The sequence below is a fragment of the Nannospalax galili genome, unplaced genomic scaffold (genome assembly GCF_000622305.1).
Source record: "Nannospalax galili isolate Female #2095 unplaced genomic scaffold, S.galili_v1.0 scaffold10, whole genome shotgun sequence".
Lineage (NCBI taxonomy): Eukaryota > Metazoa > Chordata > Mammalia > Rodentia > Spalacidae > Nannospalax > Nannospalax galili.
The window spans coordinates 6,648,959-6,663,813 of NW_008331140.1; the positions used below are offsets into that span (position 1 = coordinate 6,648,959).

The following is a 14,855-nucleotide window of genomic DNA, read 5'->3' on the forward strand; positions in this document are numbered from 1 at the left end:
CAAAAGGAACTCCATTCTCCAACTCTGAAAATATCTACTTGTACACCAAGCACTCTACACATAACACAAAATACTGAACAGGTAAGTGAAGTGGTGGGATACGTTAGATTTTTTTTCTCCTTTTGTAAGTCTTGTTCATATGTGTGAGCAATCTTCAGGCCCTCACAGAACTATACATTAACAAAATGTCATAATTCAAAAAGAAAAGAGTATGTTTTCTTATAAGAAAACAAGCTCAGTCCATTAAATAAATGTACAGCAAGTGCAGTGAATCTCATTTTTCACTTCCATTGTTCACTCAAATTGCTTTTCATTTGAGTGCCTTTTAATTTAATTCTTTGTTAATTCTTTAATAAAAATTCACCTAGTGAGGGTGGGTATTTTAAGGGTCCTTGATTTCAGTACACATAAAATACCTTTATCGTGGATTGGCTGAGGAACTGACTTTATGAGTGGAAGTACTTTAAATTTACACTCAGAGATAATATCTTACAGGGCAAATATTTATCTTTTTACGGGTGTGTAATTTGGAAGACATGCAGGCATTATCTCCATTCACCTATATGGCCTAATAATCTCATTTCTAGGATTACTCTGTAATATGAGTATTATATATCCAACAGATATCTATAATAACAAATTCTCTAGTAATAAGTATGTGTTTAGCTAGTTGCCATATATCAAAAAGTAGATGATAAGGAAACAAAATATAAAGCATATTAAATTTGAAGTTACATGGGTGGGCAGTATAAGAAATATCACATTTAAGGGAAAGACAAGGGAGAAGGTACTGTGTTAATTTTTTGACAAATATATGGGCTTGTGTTTTAATCAAATCCATTAACCATTCATTCCTTCCCCTCCAATATCTCTCCTATCCCTCCACTTTTCCCTCCCAATTTTATGTCTCCCCTTCTCTCTCTCTCTCTCTCTCTCTCTCTCTCTCTCTCTCTCTCTCTCTCATTTAAACCCACTGAGTCCACTTACTGCTGCCTGTATATGCATGGGTGAGGGACCATCTATTAGAGCCTGGTAACCATTCAGGGGCAACATTCCTGAAGAAAAGTTTCTGTACCCCAATTGCCAATTGCTTCTCAGCTAAGAGAACTAGGATTTTTGCTGACTTGATCTTGTACAGGTCTGGTACATGCAGTCACAGCCACTGTGAGTTCATGTGTGTAACAGTCCTGTTATGTTAAGCATACAGTTCACTGCAGATGTCCACAACTTCTGTCTCTTTCCGTTTTTCCAGTCTGTCTTCTGCAATGATTCTTGAGCCCTATTTTATTAAATTGTACATGTATTTGATCACTTTGTTATTAGTTTATAAATATTTTCCCACAGATGTCTAACAACCTACTTATATTAATAATATTGACTTTTCCACATAAAATTTACAAATGACTTTGTTCCATTATTTTCTCTTTTTCTTCCTTTGTTTTTTTTTTTTTGGTCTTTTTTTTTTTTTTTTTTTTTTTTTTGTTTTTTTAATTTCTGAGACAGTCGCAGTATGTAGCCCAGGCTAGAAATCATGATCCTCCTGCCTCAGCCTCCTAAGTACTGCAGTTTCAGAGCTGCATCACCACAGGCGGATTTTCTGTCCTTTTTAATATAATTTACACACTCCTCCCTCCAACATACTGAATATTCAAATGTTTAAATAAGCACACACACACACACACACACTTTTTCTTTCTCCTTCCATTTTTTTTTTTTTCCGGTCTTTTTGAGACAGGGTCTCCCTGTAGCCCCAGCTGACCTGGAATTCCCTCTGTAGACCAGGCTGGCCTTGAACTCATAATGGAGAGTGAAGTGGGTATGATAGCTCATACCTGCAATGTCAGTTCTCAACAGGTTGAGGCAGGAGGATCACTAGCACAAAGTCAGTTTGGATTGCATTGTGAATTCTAGTCCATCCTGTACTAAAAGTGAGACTCTTTCTCCAAAATGAATGAATGAAGAGCAAATGAGAATAAAAATTAAATATAGATTTCACTCTCAAAACCATTTATTTTTATTTTGTGGATGAGTGTTTTATCTGTGTGTATGTAAGTACACTGTGTGCATGTAATGCTCGTGGAGAAGAGGGCATAAGATCCCCTGGAACTTAAGTTATGGTAGGTTGTTAGCTGCCATGTGGATGTGAGTAACTGAACCATGGTCCTCTGCAAGAGCAGCCAATGATGATATCCACTGAGCCAACTCTCCAGCTCCATTTAAAACCATTTTTAACTGTTAAACATTAAGCAATATTTCTTTCTAATCATAGAGGGATGCTGTCAATAAAACAAATACTTCAAAACTCTCATAAAATATATTTTAGAAAGTGTGGTGAGGCATCTGGCATCCAAGCTGCTGCTGTTGCTCCTGAAGCTGCTGCTGTTCACACACAGGACACTTCTGTATGGTCCCGAATGGACAAATGTTGCCATGGGCAACACTCATTTGACTCAGCTGCCGAATAACCTCAACAAGGAAAGTGACTCCACATCAGAAATAGCTTTTCCTCTCTGAGGGAGTCACCAGAGGACAATCTGACCTTCAGACATGAACCATCAACCCTTCCCCAGGCAGCAAATCAGACAAGCAATCAGGCGCTATTCATTACAAAACGTTAGCTCCTGATCTTTTCTCCTTGATCTACCAACCTTTCCAGATCTTTCCAAATCTGATATCAGTGGGCGGAATACAAATACACAGGTCGCTGTAGAGGTAGTCAAAAGCCCTGACTCTGAAGTTGGTAAACATCCATAACCAAGGCCTAAGCCCAGCTAGTGGCCCTATCCCCTGACTGATGGGCTTGATGGCAGAAATCTTCGTACCTGCTGAGGGCAAACAATGGGTACAGGACTGTGTATAGGAAAGTACTTCAGAAAACTTAAAAAAATTTATTTATAATTTTTAATTTATGTGTATGTGCGTATCTGTGACGTGCAATGCCCACGGAGTCAGAAGAGGCTGTAGGATCCCCTGGGACTGGAGTTATGGACAGTTGTTAGCTGCCATATGGGTGCTTGGATTCAAACCTGGGTCTTCTGCAAGAACAACCAGTGTTCTTAACCGCTGAGCCATCTCTCCAGCCCTTCAGACAACTTTTTAACACACTTCGATGGGGTGGGACCATCCAACATCAGGCCATCAGACTTTTGAAACCAATCAGCAATCAAAATATGATTCCACAGGTGGCGAGGGTGACTGCAGTTCATGGTCTGTCTGTAGCATCACCTACTTTAAGGGCAACCATAAGCACACTGAGAGTCTGATGGCTCTGCAGGCACTGAAATGGAATCTAGGACTTGTAGAGGTCCAAACTGCCCCCATAAATTGAAGATACTTTCAGAACATGTGTAGCCTAAAGGAACTGGTTTTGGGAAGCCACTAACTTTTTGGAATTGGGCACAACAGTGAGTGATGGATATGCTGGCAAAGAAAGTTCTAAAAGAAAAAGACACATGAGGTAATCAGTGATTTCCCAGCTGTCCCTGTTCCCTTCCTACAATATGGCTATGCTAGTTTCTTTAACTACATCATGCAAGAATACATCTCTCAAAGGATGCCAGGGCTGACCAAGGAGGAAATGAAGATCTGTAGGTACATAGTCCAGCATTGCATCAGTTTCATGTTTCTAAAAAGTATCAGAGTGGCTTCCCAGCACTGTTGCTATGGTGACAGCATTCAGCTCATCACCAGAGGCAAGAAAGCAGGGACACCCAACCTCTTCAGCATTGTTTTCTATTGAACTCTACTGCACAGTACAAATTCTGGGTGGATTATCTGAAAGGAGACTGGAGCAGGTATGACCAGATCCAGCTTTATAGCAATGGATAGATGGCACACAGAGTTCTTCAGACCGCTATATCAAACAGTTCCAAGGGGCCAGCCAGCAAGTATTAAAGAGACTGAGAAGAGGTGTGCAGACATCATTTCTGATTTTAGGACACAGAAACACTGCACTGTTTTGCTGACTGCCCACACTTCTTTTTTTGTGTATGTTTGCATATACTGCATGAGTATTTTTTAAATTAATTACACTAGAGGTATGTGCCAGGTCAGGATGATTGTCATGCCATCCTAGTCATGTAGGGTGACTGCACATCTCCTTGGAAGTACTCCTAGAGGCCAAGTAGACAGGTGAATTGGGGGAAAAAAGAGAAGCCAGGAGAACCAGGAAGCCACAGTGCATTTCAGTCAATTTAATAACCCAGATTCAAGAGAAAAGAGACTGAAACTGTAAACATTAAAAATAGTTTGTGCCTGATAGCCAGTCCTCCAGTCTACACACTGGGATGGATCAGCACATGAACATCTCATGAGTGGGAAACTGGGCTGACACGCTTACACCTTCCACTCAATGCCTTAATCCAGTTAAGCCTTATTTACTCCTAGGATGGGACCCTCAGTGACAACTCTTTCTTGCGACCCACTCCTGCTCTACAAGAGCTATATTTGTTTCCTTTCTCTTAAGGTTTCACCTGTGATAAAACTCTTTCCTGAAACTCAAAAAATAGCTTTTATGTATAACTTATTTAATATGAATGTGACTTAAGCTTATCATTTTCTCTAAAGATGTCATTCTGGCACTACTTAATCACTCCAAGACAGTACAGAAAGAAAGGGGATTAGAAAAAAGTAAGGAAAAGGAATTTTGAAATAATTTCCATAAAATGAATGACCCAAGGGCTGGAGAAATGGCTCAGTAATTAAGAGCACTTGCTGCTCTTGCAGAAGACCCAGGTTTAATTCCCAGCACCGAAATGGTAGCTCACAACTGTCTGTAACTCCAGTTCTAGGGCTTCTGATACCTTCACCTGGCTTCCAAGGGCACCTGCATGCACATGATACGTTACGTACACTCAAGCATATGCACACACATCATAAGTCCAGTGGAAATGTATATAAAGAAGGAAATATCAACTTTAAATCAAATGTCGTTTAATGTTAAAGCATCTTAATAGAGTTTTAATTTTCCAAATTCTCTTGTTTCAGACTAGGAAGAAGGTAGGGAGGCAAATGGGAATTGTTAAAGGAAGTTAAAGGAAGTCCTCTTGTAGAGGACCCGGGTTCAATTCCCAGCACCCACATGGTGGCTACACCATCCTTAACTCCAGTTCCAGGGGACTCTGATGCCCTCTTCCAACCTCCGTGGCATTGCATGACACGGCTGCACTCAGAGACATGCAGGCAATACACTCATACACATACAACAAAAATAATAAATGAAAAATATTTAAAAATAAATAAATTGGCTTTAAAGGAAAATGATAATAGCGTAATGTGATGATTCTATTAAATGACCACAAACTGTAGCATTTCTGCTTGTTTCTTAGAAGATTCAGAAGACAGTAGAAAACTTAGACATAAAAACATGGAGTAACATTGTTCCAACATGGAAAAAAAATGAAATAAAATTGGAAAATGTACCTCAATTAATCTATTTTTAATACAAGATAAGCATTTTTCTCCACCTTTAATAGATTCCAAGTACATAAATATAAAAATGAGAGAGCAACTGGGGTATGAGAAATTCTCATTTTGAATGCTTTATGAAAGAATAATCTCCATTATTTTGGTAAGGAATTTATTGAGCCATTGGGTCTTATCTGTCAAGCAATTTTAAAATGAACTTGCTGTATGGTAGAACTTAAAGACAAATAAAATGTTAGTTCTTTTAGACTATTTTACTTGTCAAGCTCCAGTGAAAGAGAATATATAATAAAATCAAATGAAATCTGAAAAAGTATAATAAAAATACCATGAAATTAGTGGAATGCAAGAAGTTACTACAGTGTTCAACAAATGCCCGTTATTTTGAAAAGTATTTTCTGAGACTAGTGTTAAATTATGAAGTTCTATATTACCATTCGTATTATCACTATGAGAAATCATTCCCTATTCTTATTATTGATGGATCCAAGCCACTAAATAACTATAATAATATTTTAATTTTTTCTTCACAGGAACTCCATTCTCCAACAGTGAAAGTTACAACATACCCACAAACCACTATTAGGAGATACATAGTACAAAACCCTGAACAGGTAAGATGTCTCATGATCTCTTCTCCCAACATATATTTCGTTAGAAGTTGATACCTCATACTAGATAAGTCAGTTACCAGATCCTTAAAAGCAAATCGTTGAACTGCACTGCAGTGAGAAAGTACAGTTGTGATCATTAGTATAAAATTGTATCTTCAGTTTCAGACAAACATGCACCCATGCATTCAGACTCAGAGTTGTAAAAGTTTCGATCAGGTTGGAAATTCTTGGGTTATAAAACTTTCTACCTTTATGACCCCACCCTTGTACTACAAAGGGATTTTTATGCACTTTGAGCCAAAAAGAAAAGGGACTAAGTTCTCTCACAGGCTTCCCATAAAAACTACCAACTGTTACATCAGGAGTTAGAAGATTTAGTCTATTTAGACTTGCCTTTCAAATGTGGATTTAGAAGAAAAAAATTAAAAGTCAAAAGTTCAAAACTGTCTTCATGTGTTTGTTGTCTGTGGTATATGAACTGTGTACCCATTAATGAACTGTTCAGAAAATTATGTTATTATATTTCTTACTAAATGACATAACTATCTCTTTTACACAGTGCATATTATTCTCTGTCTAATTTTGAGGAGAAAACTAGAAAGCCATTTTTCTACAGTAACAAACCTTCTTTAATGTACACATTCTCACAAACACACACATACAGATGCAAAAAGAAAAAAAACCTACAACTGCAAGGGGATTTTCAATGATATTTTAGGACATCACTCTTGCAAAGGAAATAGTATGATTTAAATAGAGATATGGCATTCTTTGCTTTGTTCTTTATTTCTCCATTATAATGGGAAACAACCTTCCCCAGTCTAGCAACATAAAGTATTTGTTTCAACTGTGGAAAGCAAAGGGTTAACTTAGAGTCCTGTGTTTGCTACTAATCTAGATGAAGAGGAGAATGTACTAGTTTTCTATTACTGTCCAGTTCCCCTTTTATTTTATTTCCTTATTAAAATTATGTTCTCATGTCTCCTTAGTTAAGAAGGCTGTTAGCTGTGCATGTGTGTCATGTGAATTTGCATACACAAAGGATGTGAGTAGTGTGTGTAGGGGGAGTAATTGCCTTGGATATTTGCTTGAGTTTTCATAAATTTATGTAAACATTGAAAGGGAATGTGATTATAGCTAAAGCAGCTGCTTGCTTCTTCTTTTGTATGATCAAATATTTAAGCAACAAGTCTATAACTGGGAATGAGGAAGCTGGATGAGGGGCAATGAGAACTTCAGAGAAGAGGGTGTTTCCCTCTCTTTCCCACTCTACAACTTCCCATCTCAATATATGCTATATATGAGTGTTGAATGTATGCCTTCAGCCTGCAACACTGACTTCTTACTGAGGCAGCATTTCTAGTATGTTCTATTCTTGCATACATCTAATCCTCTGCTTTCATAGCTACATGGTTTTTGTCCTTATATTTGCATATGTAAATGTAGATATGTATCTGATAACTAATTCACCTCTATCACAATTGCCCTCAATTTGCTTGTATCTTCCTTCCACCTCTCCCCATCTTCCCTCCTCCATCCACTTCTACCTCCACTTCTCTTACATTTTCCTCTCCCTCCTTCCTTACTCCTTTCCTTCCTCTCCCTCTTCTCACTTTTTTATATCAGGTCGTGTTTGCTATATTGCTTAAGCTAGTCTTGACATCCTTGACTGAAGTGATACTTCTACCTCAACCTCTCCAAGTAGTTGGGACTACTAGTGTGCATGTCTTGTAGTGTTCTAACAAAATATATCTTTTCATCACATGGCTAACCATCTTATGCTTTCCTCATATTTCTCTTCTCTTTTTCTCTCTTTCCCACACAAATGAGAAGATATGTATAACTGGATATATATTCATCTCTGGGTTTCAAAGAGTAGATTATACTTTTATCATAATGTTAAAACTATTCATCTTACTTAGTATATATCCATATATTTTAAGTAAAAAATCATTATATGGCTTTAGATGAATCTTTAGTCAATGGGGGGGAAAGTGGGGAAAGTAGTCATGGTGCACAATTTGCAAATTATATCCCTTTTAAAAATAAAAAGTAAACAGAACAGAAAAACAGGAAAATTCAGCTATTTATTTAGTACATATTTATCAATTGACTATTATGTGTCAGAAATTATCCTAAGAGTGGGATAGAATAGTAATTAAATTAAGATCCCAAAGTTTTTGAAACTGAAGTTTGTGTTTGTATGTGTGGGGGGAGGGTGTGATGTATTTGTGTTTATGTGTGTGCGTATGTGCAGGTGCACAAGGAGGCCAAAGGTCTACATCACATGTCTTCAATCACTCTTTGACGTTTGTTTTTTGTTTTTTGTTTTTTTTTTTGGCTTTGTGCTTATTTGTTTTGAGACAAGAATCTTTCACTGAACTGAAGCTCATTGATGAGGCCAGTCTGTCTGGCCAGTGACATCCAAGTATGCACCTGTCTTCACTTCCCTAGTACTAGGATTGCAAGTGTGATCGTGTGCTAAATTTTTAAATGTGAATACTGAGGATCCAAACTCTTGTCCTTATGCTTGCACAGCAAGGCATTTTATCAATGGAGCCATCTTTCCAGTCTAAAACTTAAGTTCTTTAAAAACTGTTTTTCTTTATTCTTGAGTTGATTTAAATCATTAAATGCTAAAGGAACATTGAGTTATAAAGCGACTAAGTTAGAAGCCAACTTGAAAAATACAGAACTGAGTGAAGAAAAAAAGGAAAATAACGTCAACTCAAAATGGGCATGAATTAATTACCAGATAACTTACATGGTTACATATTCCCTTATCCACCATGCTATAAAGTCAACAGAATTAAAGTATGTATGCAAGTAAGGATATATTAAGATCACTGGGCCTGCATCGGTAAAAATTTATTGTTTCAGGATGTGTTCAACTACAAACATTTTTTCAGGAAGATCCAGCAGAGTAATGAAGAAAAATAGTCATTTTAAAGATTTTTAACTATGTCCTTTATTGAGCAATGAAACAAGTTTCAAGCCATATTCTTTTAAACAGAAATAACCTAACTGCTTGCACAAAACAGCATTAACATTGTTTAGATATATTCCCATTTTATTTCTAAGTATATTCCTCTTTCGGTTTTACAACTTTAAATCTCTCCAGGAAAAGATTCTAATTTAATTACAATATTTACAATAAACTGAGCCTCTTAAATGGCAACTTCATCCTTTTCCCCTCCTAGCTTGGCTAATCTTTATTTCTTCTCTTTGTAATTAAACTGATCTCAATCCACTTCTCTAATTATGATTCCTTCTATCTCTGTCCAGCTTTTTTATTTGTGGTTGCTTCTGAACTTCCTTATTCTCAATTTGTCATTTTAGTCAGAGGATTTGTATGGTCTGCCTTATTATTTTATCTAGCCATGAAGAAAATGCTTTTGTTCCGTTGGTGGATGGAGTCCAATTGATAGTTATCAGTTTCATTAATTTCCCCATTGTGAAGCTCCTGGTATGGGGAAGGCACTGTACAGCCTTCAAATAGAAACAAGAAATTAAGGCATGTTTCCTAAACCAAAGGAGCTTATATTTCCTTTTAGGATGGATGATAAGGCATGCTCATAAATAGCTATGTAAAATGCATTGTAAAATACATGGTGGGGTGATTGATAGATACCAGTTGAGAAGTACTTAGATAAAAGTCTCACTGAAGTTCAGCTGGAGAGAACACATTTGTTGTGTATGTATGAAATCAGTGAAAGATTTATTCTGGCACATAATATATTGATATAATTAGCATCATTCTCCTCGTAAGGAAGCTAAAGTCTCAATAAATGTGCTTTGCTCAGGTCTTCCCTTTTCTGACAGCTTATCTGTGGCTAGTTTTAACAACATGTCATAACTTCTTGGCTACAGAGGCTGGTAGAAGAAAAGTCAAATATGGTCCCAAGCTTGTGAGGTTGAGACATTGGAAATATAGGGGCTGAATAGAAAAGATTAAGAAGAGATGGGGAGAAGCTGGTTTGATAAAGGGGAAGATTGTGAGATCTTCTCTATCCAGTGAGAGTTGACATACATGGAGGAAAAGGTGCCCAGCGGATATTTAAAATAACTCAGCTAATGGTCACATTTATGACAGAGGTAAGAGAGTTACTCCACTAAAGTTTATTACCAAAAGTAAGGGAATGAGTAGCGATTGCTGTGGGTAACGGAGAAGATTAACATCAGAACCTTGAGAAATATCTACTTCAGTAGATCACAAGAAAAGGGACCACTGTAATAGGAAAGGGTTTTGTCAAACGAAGGTGTAAAAACAAAGTAAATTAAGAAAATAGAGTAAGAGAGTGACCAAGCATTTCAGATGAACATAAGGCCTAGAAGAAGAGGTATGAAAGTTGCATTTGGCAATTAAGGAGGTAGTGATATTTAAGACAGCTGCTTTCATACATTTGTGGGAGCAAAATCCAGATGCAGGAAGTTAACAGGTGAATATCAGAAAGAAATGGAGGAAATAAGTTGATTTTTTTCTAAAAAGGTTGTTGGTCAAAGGAGAGAAGGTATTGCTGAAGGGAAAAAAAAAACAAAACAAAACGGAATCTTGGAGAACCTGAGGGACTTGTGCATAGAATGAGCCAGTAATAAGGAAAGCTACTGATGCGATGAAGGAGACAAATCACATTCTGAAAAAGAAAAGAAGGGACAAGATTTTAGTTAGCCTCATAGTAAAGCAACTTAAGGAAAACAAGTGTATGTATTACTCTTTAGTGGGATGGAAAAAGGGGAAACTGAAGGAAGATTTTTGAGGTGTCAAAAATCATGTTGAGACAACATTTCCTACATTAGCCTAGTTTTCTCCACAAAAAAGGGTCAAGGGAGCGTGAACACAGGGCTTGTAGAAAATAAAAGTTATAGAAAATTCGAAGAATACAAGTGTGATCACAAAGGTTGGAGGCAATGCTTGAAATTGGATAGCCTGAACTTGTAATGAACAAATTTTTCTTTTGGTATTAAAAAATGTTTCTCCATTATAGTTTTGTGGCCTAGGAACATGGAAGTAGATGTTGGGAATTACATATTTTGTGAAATGTGAGAACTACTGCCAGAGGTTTTGAAAGTAACAATTAAAGTTATAACATCAGCCATTTTGAATACATCTGTTAATTTTTAGGGTGGATCTGGCACCAAATCAAATGTACAGATTGAGCAAAAGATGTTACGACAGTAAAACTGTTGAGCTACTCAATTCCTTAAAACTCTAAAATGCCTGATTCAAGTTATTTAGCTGATTTTTCTACAATAACTATTCATATTAATATTTGGCTTTATTTTCTTATAAATTTGGGAACATAATCTAATCAACAATTTATATCTAAGTCATCTTTCTTCTTTAAGAAATATAATGGCCAAATATTTATAATGAACTATAATTTACAGAGAAGATAATCTTGTTTTTCCTAAATTTGTTTGCCTTCTTATACAAGATTCTAAATTGTAGATGAGGTTTATTATCATCCCTTTTCACTCAATCATGTTCTTTTGCCATGGAGTATTAAGGAACAATGTCTTTGCCCTCAAAAAAGTCTATTTTTACACAACTAAACTTGATATCCTAGAATCATAACAATATTCTCAAAAAGAATTTTAACATATTATTATGAAACTACTCATTAAAAACCAATGTCCATAAAGTTAAGCATTGGTGGTACCTTAAAATACATTATTTTACTTGATCCTTGGTGTTCTGCTTGTGTTATCCTTGTTTTGAGTAAAGTGAACTTCAGAGAAGGTTAATCACTTACCTGTTTCCATGGCCTATCAGTGATGGAGGAAGAATTGGAATACAGGTTTTACAGTACCACAACTTCATTTTTTCTTGGACCTGCTTCCACTGATCTTTGTAGTCCAAGTCAATGGATTCACAGAAGCCAACTCCATCTCCTTTGCAGGTCTCACACACTGACTTCTCTGAAACATTTTTGTGTTTTACTTCTTACTAACTACTTGCTGAATCATTTCTCACCGATTTCTATGATATTTTTTCTGTTTTGATTCTAAAACTTCATATGATTGTTATAGTTCCAGATTTTGGTTTTGCATCACATTTTCAACAATTTCATGATTTTAACAAATATACTAAAAATAAATGCATTCAATTTTTATTTTGTGAAAAATGCACAATTTAAGTAATGACTCAAATGAAAATCAAAGCAGTGTGATGCAAATTACATTTATTTTTGACTCCCTCTCTGATTCTCATTAGTTTTTTCTGATTCTCATTAGTCTTTTCTTTCTGATCTTGGACATGTTACTAACCTTTATTTCATTGGCTGACATCTTCTAAATACTTGGTTAATCCTATAGCAATTTAGCTGATTACACAAGAGATACAGTGGCTCTTAAAGCCTCTACTCTGTTCTCAGTATTCAAAACATACCTTGTACTGAGAGTCTTATCTTTGATTGTAATCACAAGTAGGAATTGTACACTTCAAGGATATGAAAATTGAGTTCTAGAAAAACACTTTAGTGCAATTTTACCTACTTTATGGCTTAGTAGGGTTGAATTATATTTATTGTACATTTCTCTAATACTTTTGCCCAGAAAGAAAACTGCCAGTGAACCCAATTCAAATGATGTCAATCCCATGCTAGTCTGCCTCAGAAGAAACATATTTTATCTTGCTTTTCAGAAACAGAAAAAAGCATTATCTTTTCTACTTCCTTCAAAGTTCCCCTAAAAACCTACTAAAAATAGGAAGAATTCAGATATTTCTCTGTGAATAAATGTACTGTCTTCAATATTATTTTCTTTGTCCTGGCAGAAACATTTTGAGGAATCGTTCCTTTATCATCCTAAAAATCTGTTACCGCCCCAGAACATATTAGATACTGGGCATTTTCTGGAGTTCCTATGTAAACGATATCTTGCAAATAAAAACATAGCCTTTACTTTCTTTATAGGAACCAATATCTCCTTTCCTGAGAGGAGGCCATTTCTTCCCAGGAAACAATGTAATTTATGAAAAAACAATAAGAAAAGTGGAGAAACTAAATACAGACCAGGTAAGTAATTTTTTTGTTCTAAAACTTGTTTTAGAAGTATAAATTTTGAACTTTGCATATTTTAATAGAGCTAAAATAATATTCACTTGTCAAATGCCAGGCAAGCCCACTATGAGTTGTACTATGTAACTGCATTTACATCTCTTCATGCTATCGTTAATTTTTTTTATATTCATTTTATTATGTGAAGCACATTTTACTGACAGGGAACTTGAAATCACATAAGATTAATGGCAGAATCAGAACTTAATATACAGTTCTCTACACCTTATATTATTTCGTTTAAACTGGTCTTATAAAAATAACTTCAGAATATTTCACTTTATCTTAATTACGTTAATATCAAATTTTAAACGAATCATACGTATTACTCTAAAATATATAGAAATCCAAATCTTCAAGTCCCATTTTAATAACTCCATTAAGTTTAATTGAGAGACAAAGTGTAGAGTACAAATTGGCAGCACCAAGTTCTTTATGCATTTGTGACTGTAAACAGCAGAGATTTTATGTTGATCTGCTCACTGGATACAAATATATCCACTTGATTAAAATCTGCGATGCTCTCTTGACCATTCTTAAATTAGGGGAGTATATACGATTTTTAGGGCTACTATAACAAAGTGCCAGAAATTGGTTGATATAAAACAGAATTTTCTTGTTTCACTATTTTGAAAAGCAGAAATCTGAAAGTGCTATGTGGATAATACCACTGTCCTTCTGAAACTCCTAGGAAAGGCACCCTTCTGTGCCTTTCTTCTAGCTAGTTGTAGCCTCAGGCATTCTTTGGATTCCAGATATATCTCTCCTTTGCCTTCTGTTGTCAGGTAGAATCCTCCCTGTGCATCTTCATGACAGTGTCTTTTTGCATGTCTGTCTTAGTGTTAAATTTCTTATTTATTTATAAGGACATTGGTCATATTGGATTAGGGTCCATCTTAGTAACTGCACTACAACTTGATTCTATCTATATAGACTCCATTTCTAAGGAACAGAATGATATATATTATTAGGATTTAATATATTGGCATACATTTGGAGTATGGGTAAGAATTTAAGCCATAAAGTCAGTTAAATTATGTAAAATCAAGTTAGATAACAAAACCAGTTTCTCAAATATAAATGGAACATGCTGAAAATCTATTGGAATTTGTTTTTTAAACTTCTTGGCATGAAAATATGACTTATTTTTATAAGCACTTACTGGCAGTTGTTAGTATAGCTGTATGAAGTAACACATTATTCCTTACTTGATGCCCAATAAAAATGAAATGGAGTGAATTTCCAGAATGACAACCATCCAATTGTTTAAAATTTTGCTTTTCTTGTTAAACTGAAAAAAAAGTTCTGAAGGGTTGGTGTGGTAGGTATTCAACAAGTCTTCCAGAAACACAACACTACATTTTGATACCATGAAGAAAAATTTAACTTAAATATATATTTATTCTTCCAAGAAGCATTTTTCTAACACTATCTAATTAAAAAATTTGTCACATATTCAACTTGGCTGTCAAAATAATGTTGTACACATCGTAAGTCAGAAGACATATTCCATCACTTGAGGCTGCTTCCAGGTGATTGTTTAAAAGAAAATGCTCCTCCCAAGCCCACGTGACCCCTGAGGAACAGATCCTCAAACGACCCCAAGAGTGAAAACAAATCAGTTTATCTGGTCCAATGGTATGTCCTTAAACACCCAAAAGGGAAGTATAACCAAAGATTAAAGGGGCCAATATAATATCATAAGAGCATATATATATAACTAAAAGTTACTTGACAAACAGCAAAGCCAGACAGGCGA

General features: G+C 35.7%; 1 protein-coding gene across 1 annotated transcript in view; it reads left to right on the forward strand.

Moving 5' to 3' along the window:
- The window catches only part of Pof1b (POF1B actin binding protein), a 79,934-nt gene that overhangs the window by 15,076 nt on the left and 50,003 nt on the right, over positions 1-14,855 (forward strand). Inside the window, exons 3-5 of the mRNA XM_008822888.1 lie at positions 7-81; positions 5,958-6,038; positions 12,953-13,054. Of these exons, the coding sequence (XP_008821110.1) occupies positions 7-81; positions 5,958-6,038; positions 12,953-13,054 (258 nt within the window). The remainder of the gene's footprint in view (positions 1-6; positions 82-5,957; positions 6,039-12,952; positions 13,055-14,855) is intronic.